A 20,948-nucleotide genomic window follows, 5' to 3' on the forward strand; every position below is an offset into this window, starting at 1 on the left:
AAATGAGCAGTGAGACTATAGGGACATGCTCTATACACAAAAACGGGTTCATTAACACGAGTTGTTTTTGTGAATATAGTGTCCCTTTAACAGGTATTAACAGATAACCAAATGCTGCAGATTTTCCTAACACTAAACAAGAACTAAGTTTCATAAAATGTACAAACAATACACAGCATATCCCAGAAATTGATCAGATAAGCCACACAATTTATAAAAAATGTAATGATTTCCAGTGTTATCATTGTAGAAACAGATCTGTTATCGTAAGAAAATCCTGTTACCGTGAAGAAGGCCTTGTTATTGTAAAATCAATCTGTTTACCATAAAGACACTCCTTTTATTGTAAAGACAATCCATTTACAGTAAAGACAGTCCTGCTATCGTAAAGACAAACTGTTTACTTTAAAGACAGTCCTGTTATCGTATAAACAATCCGTTTACCGTAAGGACAGTCCTGTTATTGTAAGAAAATCCTGTTACTGTGAAGACAGTCCTGTTGTTGTAAAGGCAATCCGTTACCGTGAATACAGTCTAGTTTTGTAAAGACAATCCGTTTATTGTAAAGTCCTGCTAATGTAGTTTTTCCATGCATGGCTTTATACAAAGGTTAATATATTATATTTTACAAACACCCGAGAGAGAGGTTTAACATGGAGCGGAGTGCTTTCCTTACTGGGATTTTTGCTGCCAACCATAAGGGACAATGTTTGCGATCCCATTGGTTGCACAATACGGCAGGATCCAACATCACCAAAAGATACAGTCTGACTCAACAGTCCTTTCACCCTCGGTTTTCAGTACTCTCATTGTCCATATAATCTCTGTCCCCTACTGGTAGAGAGTGGTCATTACACCTCAGCTTCTAAACAGTTTAAGGTTTCGTTCATGGTCGCCGATGGAGGCGTCTGCTCCTCTGTTTTTGGAAGTTCTCCGTTCCCATTTTCTTTAAATACTTTTGTCTCTACATTTTCCTTTTCCTCTTTCTTTTGAGTGAAGAGCAAATTTGTTTTGTACCTGGAGCAAAAAGCACAGAAATATAAAGAGAGCTGGAGTGGACGTACGCTATGACGTGATCAGTTACAACGCCAAAGTAAACTCCTCCCCATGGATCAGACTGCGCTAATCACACCCAGATTAATTTACACTGATAAATCAGACTGTGCTTATCACACCCAGATTAATTTACACTGATAGATCGGACTGCACTAATCACACCCAGATTAATTTACAGTGATAGACTGCACTAATCACACCCAGATTAATTAACACTGATAGATCAAACTGCGCTAACCACATCCACATTAATTTACACTAATAGATCAAACTGCTCTGATCACACCCAGATTAATGTACACTGATAGATCAGATTGTGCTAATAAAAAAACCATCCAGAGTAATTTAAACTGATAGATCAGACCGCACTAATCACACCCAGATTAATGTACATTGATAGATCAGACCACACTAACCACCCCCAGTTTAATTGATACTGATAGATCAGACTACACTAATCACCCCCAGATTAATTTACACTGAAAGATCAGACTGTGCTAATCACACCCAGATTCATTCATACTGATAGATCAGGCTGCACTAATCCCACCCAGATTAATTAAAAAAAACATGTCACGGGTTACATCATAGGACACACAGGTGAAATCACCCACTAGTGGTAAGATAACTCAGGATGCCTGATAATGAATATGGCCATGCTACTGGGGTCATTCCCATTAATATAAAAAAACAAAATGGAACTTTTCTGGAAAAGGTGGAGTAATTTTTCCCATTACAGTCAATAGGAGTTGGGAGTATTAAATCCCTTCAGTCGAGATATTGAGGGGAAGATGAGATATCCACAGGCTAAGCTTGGGAAGAGATACCCCTTACTTACCAACACCCCGAGGCAGCCCACCCTGCCCTCTCCATGTAAACTTATAGCGAAGGAGCCCAGGAGAGGTATGGGTCTAGAAATGGTTTCTGTACCGAATCAAATATTATGTTCAGCTTCATTCGTTTATGCCATACCCCTTTTTTTCAAGAGCATAATACAGGTAAGCAAGATAGTGTAACATATATATTTACTTACTTTTTGATATAGCAAACGCCAAGTACGACGGCCACGGCAAAAAACAGCAGCGCAAGTGTCAGGAGGGCAGCTGGTAAGCCTGTATGAGAATAAAACAATGAATCAAGTCCAACCAATGTTAGTTAAGCAGTTATAGCATATAGTGCATGTCTCTGAAGTCTCACTGCTCAATTCACTGCCCTTTAGGAGTTAAATCACTTTTCTTTTTTCTGTTTATGCAGCCCTAGCCACACCTTCCCTGGTTGTGACTGACACAGCCTGCAAGGAAAAAAAAACTGGTTTCACTTTCTTTCAGACGTAACTTACTTTAAAAGTTTTTTCCTCCTGCTATGTAAATGTAATTTTAATGACATACAGTAGGCTCCTTCAGTGTCTAGCAAGCTATTAACAGAGTAGGAGATAGGACATTCTTAGTTCATCATAATTTGCAATAAAGGAAGTGTAAACATTAGTTGACTCTTTACAGGAAGTGTTTAGGAAGGCTTTGTGTGGCGAAGCCAACCTCGCCACTGTGAACTAGAGGAGCCTGGTTGCCCGCCTGCTGCCTTTAGATTATGGGCCGGCAACTAAAGGGTTAATTTTGCTGTGCAGAAGGATTTATTTCTCCCTTTCTGCACAGCAGTTCGGTAGATTCCATACCGAACTACCCAACAATTCCATCTACCGAACAAACAGCCGTTTACCAACCTCCCCAGAGCCGTGGGAAGCCGGCCGGCGTTGTTAATGGGCCATCCAGAGTCTGGCGTGTGCCTCCCATCTACCTCCCAGAAGCCGCGGTTAACCGCGGCTTAACAAGCGTGTGCCGGCAATTGACCACCCAGTAGCTGCGGTTAACCGCAGCTTAATTGATTGTTACTGGGTGGTCGCGGTTACACTCAGCCGCCACACGATGGCGGTGTTCTGGAGCTCCCCGGGCAGCCAGCGCTTGTCTGCCCGGCTTTCATGCACCAAACCCGGACACTTTTACGTGCAGGCACAGCTGAACCTCCAACTCCTGGTTCTATTCGTATGGATTAGGCGAATGCATGAAAATTCGGTAGTTTGGTTTATGTGAATGTTTTAACCCAGATAGCCATGCCATGGAGCCTGTTCGTGTAATTAAAGACTTTGGCTCCATGGCAATTAAACTGTATTCGTATTCACCTAATAATGTGCACTCAGACCTGAGCTATCTCGGAATATGTTAAATGTGTATATTCTCTGTACCATTTGTGCTATTGTATATTTTAAAGTGATATACTGTATTTGTATCACCACGTGCATAATGGAGTCTTGCCTCTGTCCTGGGAGATAATTGAATTACTTCTCTAATTATCTCCAGGACAGAGAGGAGGAAGCCAGGATGCATTGTGGGAAAGTATTGTGGCTGTGTGTACTAAAGTGATACATGTCTGTCTGCTGTTTCAGACTCCCATTTGGTCCCTTAGGGGAGTGTCCACCAGGTGGGAGACCTGCATAAATACTGGGCAGGTAGCCCTCAGTAAAATCAGATTCTGCTTGACCCTCAAATCGATGTGTCGTCTCGTTTTTGGGGGGAATTGGATTGTATGCTGACTGCCAGGAGTGTAAGCGGATTGTATGCTTTTCCTGTTCGGCTGATTCCAGGGTTCGTGTGTTTCCAGTTCGGGAGTTGGTGAATTCGTACAGTTTGTAGTTCGGGAGATTGGTGCTTGCAGTAGTGGCTTGTCTATCTGGAAGGGGATTATCGCCTAAACGGTTTTTATCCTCTTGTGGGCGAAACGGCCCGTTGCACTGTGCAAGTCACATACAGGGAGGTGTAACTAGGGTTCATAAACAAAATTATTTAACTCCTAAATGGCAAAGGATTGAGCAGTGAAATTGCAGGAGCATGAGTTATACACCAAAACTTCCTGATTAAACTAAAGTTGTTTTACTGATTATAGTGTCCCTTTTTAATAATAGTGATAATAAAAATCCCTACCAGAAAAACATCAATCATTTTAGTAACTGTTATTTCAAATAGAAGGCAAGTGGGGGATTAGTTACTTAGAATTCTATTCAGTAAAATTACATTTACTATGAGTATAACTGATAGCGTTAGGATCCTGGTCGCTTACTTCCAAAGCTGTTTCCATTATGCGTTGAAGCTTGTTTTCCCGATTTGTTGTCTGCTTCTGTTTCAGGGATTGTCGAAGTCGATAACATTTCAGTGGTGGCTGTTTCCGTATCCTCCTCTATATTATAGATAGTCGATGTTGTTTGTAAATGATGTAACATCACGGTTGTGCGAGGAATTTCTGTGCTTGAAGTCTCGTTAGATAAAACCTCGCTGGCCGTGGAGGCTTGGGGTTTTGTTGTGGGGACATTAGTGGGGACGTTCGTGGTGGGAAACTCTGGTTTACAGGAATTAATCCACATATCTGCGATAAAGACAAACAAAGCAAATATGAATATCAGAGAACACGGTATTGCTCCATCGGTGACAAAGGGCTGTATTTACTAAACACTGAATTATAGTGAATTGCAAACTAAAGAGTGTGTGCTATTTTTAATGTTCATGTTGACTGTGTGTAATGTGTATGGCCTGTGTTATGTGTATCTTGGGTGAGTGTTATGTGTGTGATCTGTGTGTTGGTCCTATAACCACTACAATGCCACCATCTCTTTGTTATCACAGCCTTTAAAATCTGTTAATCATCTTGGCCCCAAATACATTACATTGTGGTGCATCAGTGGGGTTTATTCACTCATATCATGCCCCTGCCGCTCTGCACAGCGCTCTACTGAGCAGAGGAAAAAGCTCACCCATGCTACATGGTGTATTGTGTAAGGGAGTTCACAGCAATTCTATGTGTAAATTAACAGACAGCAAGGCCAGACTGGGACAACAATCCCACCCAGATTTTAAAGGTTGAGCAGCCAAATAGGAGGGGCGTGATATGGCACCACCCCGAAGTGGGCATGTCCATACAGTGCCCCGTCCCGGACAGCCCATGCGCAGAGCCCAGGGGAAGAGCTCTCGCACAAAGGAAATGCAATATTTAGTGCTTCATTTGTTGTGTGTTTGCTAGATACTAGTTTCTGGTGTCCACACGTGGGATGTCAGAGGAATACTGTGATATTGTGTATCTTAGTAATCGAATGCTAAAACTGGATGCAAAGTGAGCATCTATTAAACAGACAAATTGTCTTTTATGTCTACATCTTTTTTTAATGGGAGACTCACCTGATGAGTTGAAACAATATGCGTGAAATGGCTTGCTGATTTCCACACTCCACGTGAGAACGCCCGTCTGGTTTCTGCCACATTTTTCATTATGTTGGATGCGTGAAATCACTGCGATTTGATCGCTAACCCATCCATAACTGCAGGAAATAGAACATGGTTCGGATTTAATCTAGACAGTTCTGGGCACGGGTAATCAAACATCTCTAGTGTACATCAACAGACCAGGAGTCTATCAAGCTATATCAGTCTGTGATACACCAAAGCCAGAATGGCCAATGTTGTGTAGGCCAGTGTTCTTCAGAGTGATATTAACCATTCATAGAGTGGTGTTCAGAGTAATATTAACCATGCATAGCGTGGTCTTCAGAGTGATATTAACCAGGCATAGAGTGGTCTTCATCTTCAGAGTGATATTAGCCATTCATAGAGTGGTCTTCAGAGTGATATTAACCTTGCATAGAGTGGTCTTCAGAGTGATATTAACCATGCATAGAATGGTCTTTAGAGTGATATTAACCATGCATAGAGTGGTCTTCAGAGTGATATTAACCATGCATAGAGTGGTCTTTAGAGGGATATTAACCATGCATAGAATGGTCTTCAGAGTGATATTAACCGTGAATAGAGTGGTCTTCAGAGTGATATTAACCATGCATAGAATGGTCTTCAGAGTGATATTAACCATGCATAGAATGGTCTTCAGAGTGATAATAACCATGCATAGAGTGGTCTTCAGAGTGATATTAACCATGCATAGAGTGGTCTTCAGAGTGATATTAACCATGCATAGAGTGGTCTTTAGAGTGATATTAACAATGCATAGAGTGGTCTTTAGAGTGATATTAACCATGCATAGAGTGGTCTTTAGAGTGATATTAATCATGCATAGAGTGGTCTTTAGAGTGATATTAACAATGCATAGAGTGGTCTTTAGAGTGATATTAACCATGCATAGAGTGGTCTTTAGAGTGATATTAACCATGCATAGAATGGTCTTCAGAGTGATATTAACCATGCATAGAGTGGTCTTTAGAGTGATATTAACCATGCATAGAGTGGTCTTTAGAGTGATATTAACCATGCATAGAATGGTCTTCAGAGTGATATTAACCATGCATAGAGTGGTCTTTAGAGTGATATTAACCATGCATAGAGTGGTCTTTAGAGTGATATTAACCATGCATAGAGTGGTCTTTAGATTGATATTAACCATGCATAGAATGGTCTTTAGAGTGATATTAACCATGCATAGAGTGGTCTTCAGAGTGATATTAACCATGCATAGAATGGTCTTCAGAGTGATATTAACCTGCATCGGTCAAGAAGACAGTGGTCTTCATGATGCAGAGATTAATGGATGATGTAGTTGGCCAGTGGTCTTTTGGGTGATATGACCACGATATGATCCATCTAACCAGTTGTCTTTTAGGTGAAATTAACATATATAGAAATGAAAATAAATATTGAATGTGATCAAAGTGTTCTATTTCCACTGACTGATTTCTATTTGCACTTATTGTAGTGTATATTAAAACAGTTTTATTAATGATTTTTCCAGTTAACGGCATATATAAGGCAAGTGAAATCAGGGATATATGGGATAGATAACACTGTCTGGTCATAACAAAACATAACAGAGGATAGAAAAGAAGAAGAGAGGGATTTGGGTCCAAAACAGGGACTGTGCAGGGACATTACCTGCATGTTTCGAATCCGTTTTTGTTTGCTTTCTGCACCTGCACTTTGCTGGCCAGAGTTAATCCAAGTTCCTGACACACGCTTACTGCTGTTGTAAAATTAAATTTATATTTATTATCTTTTGGCACAGCCACTAGTATCCCTGCAAGTCGGCATTTCACTGGATTAAGATCTGTAAAAGAAAAGATGAGTGCTATAGCATCATTGAGCGTTTATATAAGCATGTAGCGTGACCAGAGTACACTGACTGCGCAACTGGGCGTTTTCACTTATTAGAATTTATACAACGCCAACTTATTCCGCAGCGCCTTACAATATTGTAAATGGGAAAATGTAACGATAAATGAGACAGTTACAAATTTTTACAGGAACAGTAGGTTGGTGAAGACACTGCTCAAACAAGCTTACACTTCTTACATTAGTTCCGGGAGATTAATTCATCCTGCGTGTGATCGCTTAGCTTATTTTAAATTTAAAAACAGCAATTTTTCCACCTTTTCCAGTCTGATAGTAATATTGAACCATTTTCTATTTCATAATTCACCTTTGCTTTGTAGATAATTAAATGGAAACTGAAGTGCCAGGAGAACAAAGTTGGTTTCCAGGCACTATAGCTCCCTATAGCGCCCTCTCCCCCCCCCCCCCTCCACCCCCATGGTGTAGAAGGGGTTAAAAACCGATGTCCGCTCTGTGCTAGTTCAGACTCCGCCTCCGCTTCTCCCCCTCCATCAACCAGCGGGGGGACCTAATGTGCATGGGAGGCGCTCGCAATGCTTGCATTAAGACTTCCCCCATAGAAGGAAAGCATTGCATTATGCTTTCTTATGGGGAGTTGACTGACTCTTGATATTCTCATGCATAGCATGAGGACATCCAGCATTAGTTAGATGACCAAAAATCGCCTAATGACCCCGGAGGTCTCTCTAGTGGCTGTCTAATAGACAGCCACTAGAGGTGGAGTTAACCCTGCAAGGTAATTATTGCACTTTATCAAAAACTGCAATAATTATCACTGCATGTTAAGGGACCTGGGACACTGCACCAGGGGTGCCTTGCTAGCCTCTTGTCCTGGGGGCCCAGGAGCTGGCTGGATGGCCACCTCAGGGCTCCCCAGGCAGGCAGCGGCGGAGCTTTGAGGGCTGGCGGCGAAGGAGCACTTATCCTCCTGTTCAGCTCCCTCGCGCGTACCCAAGTGATGCCGGAGCCGGAATATGAGTTTTGTCATGCCTAGGGCAGCACAAAACCAGGATACACTACTGCACTGCACCCAGATCACTTCAATGAGCTGAAGTGAGCTGGGTGCCTATAGTGTACCTTTATTTTAAAACATGGTTAATTTAGGGGAACAAATAAAAAAATGCTATTTTAGAATTTCCTGTTAGGAACTTTAACTTTCCTGAATATATACTAACAGAAGGGAAGATGCCATGGGTACAGAGTGTATGCTCTTGGTGAAACCTACAATGACTTCCTCAGCTTCCACCAGGAAATGGATTGGAACAGGCAGGAAGTAGACACAGGAAGTGTGATTTTCACATTCATGTCATTAGATTATGTCACACAAATGCTTCTCATTCTACCTGTGCTGTGTGTCTCTAATTTGTGGAAATGGAGATAAGCCCCTTAAGAAACCAGCTACAGAATTGAAAGGCCAGCAAAACAATTCTGCCGTGTGTCCTTAACCCATTAAGGACACATGACATGTGTGACATGTCATGATTCCCTTTTATTCCAGAAGTTTGGTCCTTAAGGGGTTAAGGGGTTAAAGGGTCAGTGAATTGCTAATGCATTTCAGTCACATCCTAGTTGCAAAATCCTGATGATAACAAAATAGTCTGTGTGGATACAATGCAAGCAATATAAATAACAGTATTATAAATAGTCAGTTGAAATAAAAGAAATTACTTTTGATTCTAAATATTATTAAATATTATTTTTATATATTAGATAAAGCAAACTGAATAGTGGAGTACGTCCATGCAAGTCTTGCAAATGTTATCTCTTACAAGGTAATTCACGAAAATACAAAACAAATCTAGCTCAGATAGCAAATAAAATTAGTGACAATCTGGGGCATTCGGAACTTCAAAAGTAAGAATTCAGACATTAAAAGTTTTTTAGTCTATTAAGTTAGCTTCTTATAACTTTACAGTGGATTGCACTCCCGTCGGATATCACCCAACCCTGAAAATCCAGATATTTAGAATTTGCTAGTGGTCAGTAGTGAATTAAGTCAAACAAGCTTAAAGAACACTCTGTACACCATAACAACTTCATTGGTATTAAATTGTTATGGAGCAAGGGTATTGCTGGCACCGGGTTACCGTTAGTAAGCTTGAAAAGTTCAGTATCCAGCGCCCTGATCGCTCTGCACCCCTGCCGTTCCGCTGCCCAGAGTCTTCAAATAGGAAACCTCTTTTTCTCAAGCCGTTGTGTGAATGGGAAGCTACTGATTGTCTTAGAGCATCGGCTAGTGCTTTCAGCCAATCAGTGGTGCCCCTGACCAAGGCTTCTCCTTTGAAGATTCTGAGCAGTGAAAAAACACTGGCCATTGGAGTTAAACTGTCCATTAATTAAGTTGTTATGGTGCACAGAGTGTTCCATTCAAGAACAGTTATCTAAATAATTAGAAGCTATCATAAACCACAAATGATTGACACCTTTCTCTCTCTCTCTCTCTCTCTCAAAATGATAGAAATGGTGGTGAGAGGTTTGATTATAACTTCCCACTTGCTCCATCTTTAAACCTCACACCACTGCCCATAGTAGAAAATTGTGTGTTACCCTACACCTTAGTTAATATGGGATCTGTGGGACCATAATTTGCTTTATTTTAGTAATTTAATTTTGTTTGAACTATTTGCCTGCTGGCGATTTCTGTAGAGTGCCTGGAAATAAAAACGTGAATTTATTTTGTGTTCCTTCTGTTAGAACAATTCAAAATGAATGGGTCAGAAATTCAGGGTTTGAGAACCAGGATCATTACTTTGTATGACAGGTGTGCCCAAAACGTACATCCCCCGAAGTTGAAAAACTATAACCCCCATCATGCTTTGCATGCCTTTAGAATGACAAAACATTGTGGAAGTTGTAGTTTTGAAACATCTGAGGATCTACCTTTTGGGCACCTCTGTTGCACTGGAATCGACCCTGTGAATCTCTCATTATAAACAAGTGTCAAGTGAGATGTGCCTATCACTGAATATCCTAGGCTTTGTCTGTAGTAAATATCCAATTGGCAAATACAGGAAAATCTGGTGAACTGTCACTGAATCCTGCTAAGCTAGACTGTGTTCACATTTTGGTGAATTAATAAAAACTCACAGAATTAATATCCTCCACTTTCTGTGCCCGTCTGTCCATTCTCTAAAGACATGAACTGGCCTGTGCTGCTCATTTTATTCATTGGGGGTGGGAGGCATTGACGGAGTAACCCAATTAAATTGAGTTGACGGAAGTCAGATGTTTCATATCAGACAGTCACACTGGTAGTTTTAGATTAAAATCGATTGGATGGTTTGTTATCATTTCTTTAAATGCTTCCTTGTGAGTATGTGGGCCTGGATATTTTATGCTTTGAAAGGTTTACAGCAGAAATTAATATATGTTAATTGTTGACTGTAAAAGGTGGAGCAGATTTATTGACCAAGATTATATCTGCTCATCTACTACCCTTACTATTCCACTATGTGATATTATGCTTTCTTGATTATCCTTTACTGCTTCCACTGGAAGGCTGTTCCATGTATCCACTACCCTTTCTCTATCCCTGGTAACCTTTGCTGCTCCCACTGCAATGTTATTCCAGGTATCTACTACCCTTTCTCTATCACTTTTAGCCTTTGCTGCTTCCACTGGAAGGCTAATCCAGGGATCAACTACCCTTTCTATATCACTGGTAACCTTTGCTGCTCCCACTGCAAGGTTATTCCAGGTATCTACTACCCTTTCTATATCACTGTTGGCCATTACCGATTCCACTGGAAGGCTATTCCAGATATCTACTACCCTTTCTGTATCACGGTTAGACTTGACTGGTTCCACTGTAAGGTTATTCCTTGTATCTACTACCCTTTCTATATCACTGGTAACCTTTACTGCATCCACTGGAAGGCTATTCCGGGTATCTACTACCCTTTCTGTATCACTGTTAGCCTTTACTGCTCCCACTGCAAGGCTATTCCAGGTATCTACTATCCTTTCTATATCATTGTTGGCCACTACCATTTCCACTGGAAGGCTATTCCAGGTATCTACTACCCTTTCTGTATCACTGTTAGTCTTTACTGCTCCCACTGCAAGGCTATTCCAGGTATCTACTACCCTTTCTATATCACTGTTAGCCTTTACTGATCCCACTGGAAGGCTATTCCTTGTATCTACTACCCTTTCTATATCACTGGTAACCTTTACTGCATCCACTGGAAGGCTATTCCGGGTATCTACTACCCTTTCTATATCACTGATGGCCATTACCACTTCCACTGCAAGACTATTCCAGGTATCTACTACCCTTTTTATATCACTGTTAGCCTTTACTGCTCCCACTGCATGGCTATTCCAGGTATCTACTAACCTTTCTATATCACTGTTAGCCATTACTGCTCCCACTGGAAGGCTATTCCTTGTATCTACTACCCTTTCTATATCACTGGTAACCTTTACTGCATCCACTGGAAGGCTATTCTAGGTATCTACTACCCTTTCTATATCACTGATGGCCATTACCACTTCCACTGCAAGACTGTTCCAGGTATCTACTACCCTTTTTATATCACTGTTAGCCTTAACTGCTCCCACTGCACGGCTATTCTAGGTATCTACTACCCTCGCTATATCACTCTTCACCTTAACTGCTTCCACTGGAAGGCTATTCCAGGTATCTACTACCCTTTCTATATCACTGTTGGCCATTACCGATTCCACTGGAAGGCTATTCCAGATATCTACTACCCTTTCTGTATCACTGTTAGACTTGACTGGTTCCACTGTAAGGTTATTTCAGGTATCTAATACCATTTATGTATCACTGTTGGCCACTACCACTTCCACTGGAAGGCTATTCCAGGTATCTACTACCCTTTCCATATCACTGCTAGGCTGCTAGCCATTACTGCTTCCACTGGAAGGCTATTCCAGGTATCTACTACCTTTTCTTTATCACTGTTAGCCTTTACTGCTTCCACTAGAAGGCTATTCCTTGTATCTACTACCCTTTCAATATCACTGTTTGTCTTTACTCTGGTAATAGGTACAGATACAGTATGTACTATTCTTTCTATAATTCCTGTATTTATTTCTGTGAACTGCCATACTTGCCCACAATGCCATAAAGCAGATATATATGTAAATGCGTGAAGGCAGCTCTGCTTGTTATCTGATTCCCCTTTCCACGTTTCAGTTGTTGTCTCTCAGTCTACCCGCAGTTTTCTAGCAGCTTTTTACATCAATACATGCTTTACTTCTCTAGACATGCACAGCCTTGTCATTCTTTTGAGATTCTTCAGCCTGGCACAATAAGTAATAAATCCTCCCACCGATCTAGATACACTCTTGTAATACTACTTTGCAAGACCCACAAATCTTACGTCAAATTAAATCTGCCGCAGACAGAGGGATTTTGTAAAATCCCTTTCATGCAACTCAATCGCAACACTTTCTTACTTTATCCAAAGGTCCAGCATCTTCCAAACAATATCATCCACGGGTTTAGAAAGAACTGAGCAAGCAAATCAAACCTTCTACTTATATTTTTTATTTTACTAAAATGCTTCTGTTATTAAATCATTTTAATTAGCTTTGCTGAAGATCGGTGATAGAAATGATCTCAGGAGGCAGCCAAACACGGGAAAATAAAATGAAACAACCTCTTAATTAAAATTAGAGAACAAGTGCAGTTGCCATAGCTTCTGATTAATTCATATATTTCATAATAAATCCATAGCGAAACCTATCCACCTACGCTTTTATAAAATGATTTAATAATAGATCCCTCTCAAATCCATCTACCTAGCTCTTAGAAAATGATTTAATAATGCATGCCTTCCATACCCTGTGATCCTTCACTATTAGGTTTTCTAAGATCATCTAATCTTTTCTTATTAACCCAGCTCTAAACTATTTCTGGAACACCTTATATAAACCTGTATAATATCATATACATTATCGCAAAATTTCTCGCCTTCATTTAAATATAGAGAAAATCGCACAGATATTCATGGAAAATGTAATTGATTTGATTGTCTTGCAGGAGACCTGCGGTGGCTTGATCTCTCTCAACTTATTGATTTATAAAAGCCAGATCTATTGTCAAATAGAAATTCATACCTTGTATATCAAACGAACATTGAGCCACGGAAATCCACAGAAATACTGACAGCAGAACAGGGGAAAACCCAAGCTTTGAGGACATCTTGGTTCAATATAAAAACTAGTGTCCGCACGTTGGAATTTTGAGGACCAAATAACTGCTAATCCGTGCGCTACGGCGGACGTTAGGCGGTCTTTGGTCAGACTCTGTCTTTACTCCGTTAACAATGAAACTTCAGATCTAGGTTTGGAGCTGATAAACTATGCTCCGGTCATGGTGATGAAAGGACAATGGGTGGAAACCTGTGACGTTCCAAGGGACCCTCTTTTTCCTAATTCGTGTGCTGTAGGGTTGTTTGGAAAGATAGGACAGTGCTGATTCAGGCCCCTTGCAGTCAAACTGAGGAAATAAGATAAGTTTGTTTAGGAACGAACTTATAAACAGTTGGCAAAATCTCAAGTTCATCTTGACAACCTTGGCACAATGTGTGAATCGCTCGTATTCTGGTTTCATTGCAGATTGAACATTTTTTACTAGTCATTTATTTAGCTTAGTAAATGGGTTGTTATAAAAATCACTATTTTATCTGCACTCTAACATTAAACAAATGCTTGTTTCTATGCATTTCACAATCTAGTTTTAGATAATTTCTGGAGTTCTCCTCTCTTAGAAAGACGGGTCCTCTCTAGCCTAGTGTTGTTAATTGCAAATGGATCTTCACACAGATAAGGGATCCAATTTTGGAGGGACAATCCTTTTAGAGATTTCAATACTTAGCCTGTCTTACCCAGCTGTCCTATGTATAGAAACAGAATGTATCAGAGAGCTCCACGCTACCTGGATCCCGCCAGGTGCCCACGCTACCTCCGCTATTCTCAAGCTAGAGAGCTTAAATTTCAGTTTTGTGCAAGATGGGAAGTCATTGATTGGCTGAGAGCATCCAGGAGCGGAGGTAGAGTGTGGGCACCTGGCGGGATTCAGGTGGTGTAAAACTCTGTGAGGCAGTCATGCTTCCCGTTTTGGGAGTCTAGAAATAGGACAGGTGGGTAAGAGCGTCAAAAAGATTTAAATCTCAGCAGGGCCCATGTAATTGTCAAACCATGATAAAATGGTTTGACAGTTTATATTGGGACAGCACCAGCGTACAACTGGTACCATAATCACTCCAGCAGGTTGTGGTAGTTACCATTTTGATATCATACCATTTTGATAAAGCCTTTTAAGGTGAAATGCGTTAATGTTTTTAAATTGTGTATTTTAAAGAATTAAAAGTTTTTTGGTCACTACATTTTTTTTACCAATTCTCTTTTTATTGTATTTTATTTGCACTTTTTTACTCTCATGGCATTTTTTTTCTATTTTATCCTGTATCCTGTACTAAAGAAATCTGAGGTGGGGATTATTCCACCAGCGCTGAGTTAATAGAGCAGTACCTTCTGCTCTATACTTGTAAGTACATTTTACATATTTTATTATTATTCCATTATTTACTGAGAGCACTATTGCTGTTTTATATATATATATCCTGGAGCACTGCCAAACCAGACTGGATTGACGGACGTACCTCTCCACTATAGGCGTTAGCTGGGATCATACCGTTGCACGCCCTTCACCCCAGAGCTGGCTAGAGCTCTTCTAAATGTGAGTGTATTACCTTAATTTTATTAACCTTTTACTGGATCCTGGCTATATTACACCATTGGCTATTTTGTCGTTTTTCCTTTCTCTCCACATATACGGATATTTTAACCATCCGGACCGATCAACTCCTTAGGACTGCCAACTCCCCCCCCCCCCCCCCCCCCCCCATCCTGGTATATAGAGACACTTTTTATGTGACTTTTATTTACCATGTTATACTCCTGAGGATTACCCCTTTTATCCAATTTTATTATTCACTTGGAACTTTTCACTCCTTTCTGTTCTAATTTTTAACATAGGCATATTTGTTGTATCTCCATTTAGACCATTTGGTCTGGTTGTTTATTATAGATTACTGTTATTAGCCTTGGGCGCAGCCCTTACACCCTTTGTATCTTTCTACCTTGTTCAAAAGGGTATTGAGGGATTCCCTTTTTGGGTTGCTGCCCTTTAGTCTGTTATCTAGCACTGACTCTTCCCCCCCTGTTCTTGTGGTAGTTATGGTGACTGACGTGCCCTTTTAAACTCACAGTAACTTGTGTATCACATCCTTTCACTGCCTTGCTGCAAAATAATTTGTTGCTTTTTCCCTATCTCAGGAAGCGAGAATGTTAAAAAGCTAAATTACGTCCCATGTGTAATATGTCAGCAACAGAGTGATATATCTCCGTTACCATGAGCCGCTGTGCTAGGTAGTCTAATATGATCCCTTCTGAGCTCATTGAGAGGAGAGACTACACTCACAACGTTTTTATCATTATGTCTTTTATCGAGAGCATCTTGTCATCCCTGATAATCAATCACATCTCCCTCGTACATTATATAAACAGAAGCTTGCTCCTACATGCAGTTTTTAACCCACATCACCCTCAGCCACCTCATCCACATTCTATAGGATTGAAAAGAAAATTGCACATTTTAGACCAAACAGTCAAACCGGAAAAGAATGTGTTGGTTTTCCATTTGAATATGTTGTCCAAACATTTGGAATTATTATTATTATTTATATAGAGCCAACAAATTCCACAGCGCTGTACTTCCATGTGAATAGCCAGTTTAGTTAATAAACTAATGGCAAATTAATTTACTAATTCAGACCAGGCGCATTCAGACTTGCAGCAAATGAGTACTACAGACTGCAGGTCAGGACTATTCACTCATGGCCCAGTACTATATATGGTAGATGTAGCACTTCAACCGGTACCTATATATACCATTTTTCAAACACACAGAAGGGACTTTAACTTTAGGGGTGTGGGCAGGGGCGGGGCTGTTCAGACCTACTTACACTTTATAGAAGTAATTTTGTTTAAGAGCAATGTATCTTATCTACACAGACTGATTTCGAAATGCATTTATTGTAGTTTAACCCCTAAAGGACACATGACATGTGTGACATGTCATGATTCCATTTCATTCCAGAAGTTTGGTCCTTAAGGGGTTAAAAACACATTATTATTGCTGTGGAGCTCTGTTATACACTCAGACACACCGACAATATGGAGCTCCGAGAAAACAGGGACATTAACCCCTTAAGGACCAAACTTCTGGAATAAAAGGGAATTATGACGTGTCAGACATGTCATGTGTCCTTAAGGGGTTAAGATGGAAAAGAGGGACAGAGGGATTCGGGCCCAAAATAGGGACACTTGGGAGGTATTCTACCAACAGTTCCTAATGTCAAAGCGGATGATACATTGTTTCAGTTGCAAAAACTCCTGTCCTCACTTGGCACAAATTCCATCCCATATTGCCATTTTCTAATTTTCTTGCATGGAATAAAGGACATTTCCATCATTTTTTTATTCTTCGCTTGCACTTTTCACACAACTTCGTACTCGTAAAAGAGTACATTTTTCCCCATATCTCTCCCACTCCTGCTGGGTATGAATCTACCCACAGAAGATATTGTATCGTTCTGAAATTACAAAGATCACAAAACAGACAGAAACCTGTTTATTTTTTTATTTCCAAACTCAAGTATGTGGTATGTTACAGTACGCCGCGGCACATGGTGTGTGCAATGTAACAAACAAAACCTTAAACAATCTACACAAAAACAAATTGTGACTTTTTTTCTTTACATTTTCATGTTCAGTGCTGTGCAAATCAAATTAATTCCATGCTGTATAAAAAGAAAGACAATAAATAGTACTTATCAAGGCAACCTCTTAGAGAAGATCAAAGTAAAGATTAAAATATAATTTGTTTCCCCCCCCAGTATAGGAACACAGTATGTTAAATAATCTCGCATACCGACTGGGATTAAAGTATGTGATTTATGTACAATCTCTGGACAGCAGCATATCGGTGTATTGTTAGTTCTGGGATCATAGTCACTCATTATATAGACATGTAGACTTGTGTTGCCAACATATTGTTGTCATACCTGCCAAGTGTCTTGATTTTACAAAAAGAGTCCCTCAATCATCCCATCATTTCACATTTATGTGGCACTTCTATGACCAGGATTTTTGTTGTTAAAGGATAACTAGATTACAGATATCACATTTATTTATATATATATATATATATATATATATATATATATATATATATATATATATATATATATATATATATATATATATTTTTATTTTTTTTAAAACATTGGAAAGTATGTTGTGTCAGCAAGATGCCTGAGTTTGTGGATACAGCCTGTATGGGGTTAGGTTATTTATTTATTTTGTCATTTTTTAATATTCTCGGGTCTTTTTGTTGAAACTAATTGTTTGCAGTCGTTGCAGAGTGGAACTGTCCGTGGATGGCCTTTGTGGGCAGTACTGATCTCATATGGGGATTCTATACTGTGTGTGTAACTTCGTAAGGATTATTCATTAAACAGCATGTTGTAGGGAATAAAAAAAAAATACAAAAATGCAAAATTAGGGCAAAAAACACTGATCTGGAAAAATTCTTCAACTCGACCATGGTTTCGGTTATTTAATCCTGAATTCCGCAATTTTTTTATTAAGTGCAATTAATTTCTTAGTGACTATACCCCATGAAGTTTGAACGCCAGATAGCATTCGGTGAGTTAGATCACTCATATCCAGGGTTAAGGATAAACAGATTGAAATCTTGCATAAGATTTTGATATTTTGTTCTACGCCTTCACTCTGACATTAGAATGAGGTTTATTTGACACAAGGTGTTCGGTATTAACCCTGTTTGAGCTCTGGATAAGGCACTATTATTTTGCGTTAATATTCTGGCCCCATGATTGTGATTACCGTCGGTCAGACTCGCTAGGCTACTATGCGGCTCATCACTTATATCTGCCGATCCAAGTGAAAACCATTACCGGCTTTTACATACTCAATAAATAGTCGTAAAAATAAATTAATAATTTCAAAATGAGTGCTTGCTGATACCTACAGTATGATCCTTTAACTTACAGAAACCATTAAACGACTTCTCTAATTGTCACCGGAACAAGAGGACAACTGCATTGAGAGCTACAACCTAGACATGTTCTCCTGCACAGCAACGTCCCAGCAGGATGAAGGATCCACATACAGTTGGGTGGTACATGAACGGTGCTGCTCAGCAGGATAAAGGATCCACATACAGTTGGGTGGTACATAAACAGTGCTGCCCGGCAGGATGAAATCATATGCTGGTAAAAAAAAAAAATGCTAATTAACTTTGGCCAATCCAATGCGTTCCAGCTCTGGTTACTTTTGGCAGCATGTGAATTCGATACCCTTCCAGGCAGCACTATTCATGTCCTGCTCAACAGTACGAGGCTCTGTAGTTGTGTGCGAGAACATGTCATATGTGACAGCTCTAGCAGCAACCATAACTTAACCCTAACATTGCCACCTGAAAGAACACATTATTCAGCCAATATGGTTCTCTCCAACTTTCCATCTCTTAGCAAATATCTCCCATAAAATCAATCTGCTTTTGGGAACATGACTGAATTGAACTGAATCAGAATTGCAAACCAGCCAATAGGTGACTGTAGCTCGTGTTTTTCCAAATCAGCTTTTTTTATTTTTTGCATACATGTTTCAAATCAGTTTTAAATTAACACTATAGGGTCAGGTATACTAATGTGTATTTGTGACATTATAATGTTAGCACACTTTAGGTTCCCAGTCCCACCCTCTGCCCCCCTTAAACAAGGTTAGAACTTACCTTTTTCCATCGCCATGCAGGTCTTCCACGGCTGGCTCCACCCCTGATCCGCCTTCCTGGCTGAGATCATCAGAATTGATGATCTCAGCCAATCCAATGCTTTCCTGTAAGAAAGCATTGGGAGAATACTGTGCATGCCAATCAGCATCTCCTCATAGAGATTTATGAATCAATGCATCTCCATGGGGAAAGTTCAGCTCCTCCATGCAGCGCCTCCAGCCATCTGAGTGACTGCTACTGGAGGTGTCCCTAGGGAGCAATGTAAAAACTGCATTTCCTCTAAAAAGGTAGACACCAGAACAGTTACATTAACCCCTTAAGGACACATGACATGTCTGACACGTCATGATTCCCTTTTATTCCAGACGTTTGGTCCTTAAGGGGTTAAGCTGTAGTTGTTCTGGTGACTTTAGTGCCTCTTAAAAATTAACTAAAAAGTCGGGTTTTGTGAAGAATAGGAGAAGAAAATTTTAATCTTATCCAAGCCTTGCCAAGCTGGAAAATGAACTAAAAATGAAAAGTGAATTAAATAAAATTGTTAAAGCGTTACGGTCACTGAAATATTTATATTCCTTAAACATAGAATCTTTATGAAATACTCATATTGACTGTGTTGTAATTTCACTGAAATTCCAACCCAGTCAAGAGATATACAGAGACAAAGTATGGACTACTTTGTCTCTGTATATTCCCAACAACTGACACTCCTAGACAATGGGTGGAGCTGCCGCCACCTAGAGGTACGCAACAGTACAGCAGTGATGTCGGCTCCTGGAAATGAACCGCCGGAAGAAAATGCCCACATAGGACAGGTTCAAGTAAGTAGAAATCACCGGACCCACAGCGGCGATGTCACCACCAGGGTTCTTTGCAAATTATGCAAAGTGACGGTACCACTTTAATTGAAATGTTCAATTCCTTCTCACACTTTACAGCTCTGATTGTTTTTTTAAAGCTGGGATGTCAGCCCCTTACTGTTCCTCCAGCTTTGAAGGAATGAGTTTCCTGTTTAGAAGTAAAAAAAAAAAAAAACAAAAAAAAAACACAAAAGTACAAAATCGCCAGCTTAGCTAAAAAACAGCAGAATTTAAAGGATTTGCTGACTTTAACTTTTGACTTCACTTTTACAGTAGACCTGATCATTCACTAAAATGTGAATACTTCTGGGTCAACAGCATAAAAAGATGTATTTTAAAGGTTGAACTCCATTGACTTGAGTTTTAACTCCCCGCAATTTCCTCTTTAACGAATAGCCCTTCCTGTACTGGTTTAGTTATTGAACTCATTGAGAGAGTTTATAAAACTTGCTTATGGTACAAGGAAAGATTTCTGCTCTTTTAAAACTTTTTTAAATAAATTTCTTGATTTCTCATAAATACGCATTCATGATTCTAAAGTGGATAAATGTACAGTAATAAACAGATTGTGACATAATCCAAGTATTTTGAAGTCGAACGCTAACACTAACATTGTAATCCATTCTCGAGCATTTTTCAGAGCAATAGTCTAATTCAATGCTGGATAATTGCGGGTGAAATAATTATCCAGAGAATTTGATTGGTAAAGTACTGATCAGGCACACATAGGCATGGTAGATCCAAGGTAAATAAATTTAACCAGTCCGAAATAAACGAAGTAACATGAGATTGCAAGCTGTTTTAGAAAGCTTCCTAAAAATAAATATATTAATTCATTTAAAAAAATAGAACATTAAAGTAAATTCTAAGTGAAATTGAAAATGAAGGCCTACATTTTTACGTAAATAATTTTTAAGTTCAGCTATTTTGACCTTAAATTTGAGACTCACTTTAGCAAATAACTCTGTGTGCAATATAAATGTCATGTTAAAGGATTGGCCCAATTTGTGGCCATTGAAT

The 20,948-nt window shown here is 39.7% G+C and overlaps 1 protein-coding gene across 1 annotated transcript; it reads right to left on the reverse strand.

Annotated features, from left to right (window-relative positions):
• Window positions 1–319: 319 nt before the first annotated feature.
• LYVE1 (lymphatic vessel endothelial hyaluronan receptor 1) lies at window positions 320–13,647 on the reverse strand. Its single transcript, XM_063438668.1, has 6 exons — window positions 13,305–13,647; window positions 6,978–7,149; window positions 5,277–5,416; window positions 4,168–4,470; window positions 2,090–2,168; window positions 320–1,017 (listed from the first exon to the last, which is right to left on the reverse strand). The coding sequence occupies exons 1-6, from the start codon at window positions 13,387–13,389 to the stop codon at window positions 852–854; spliced, it is 945 nt and encodes a 314-aa protein (XP_063294738.1). The 5' UTR covers window positions 13,390–13,647; the 3' UTR covers window positions 320–851.
• Between the last annotated feature and the right edge of the window lie 7,301 nt (window positions 13,648–20,948).

This window comes from Pelobates fuscus, chromosome 12, assembly GCF_036172605.1.
Source record: "Pelobates fuscus isolate aPelFus1 chromosome 12, aPelFus1.pri, whole genome shotgun sequence".
In the NCBI taxonomy this organism is placed as follows: domain Eukaryota; kingdom Metazoa; phylum Chordata; class Amphibia; order Anura; family Pelobatidae; genus Pelobates; species Pelobates fuscus.

Bases quoted from the DNA above. Each gene is read 5' to 3' on its own strand.
- LYVE1 (XM_063438668.1), bottom strand. From the start codon at position 13,389: ATGTCCTCAAAGCTTGGGTTTTCCCCTGTTCTGCTGTCAGTATTTCTG. The intron at 2,169-4,167 runs GTAAGCGACCAG...ATTCTCATACAG, and splicing joins TAATGGAAACAGCTTTGGAA to GCTTACCAGCTGCCCTCCTG. The intron at 1,018-2,089 runs GTAAGTAAATAT...TTTTTGCTCCAG, and splicing joins GGCGTTTGCTATATCAAAAA to GTACAAAACAAATTTGCTCT.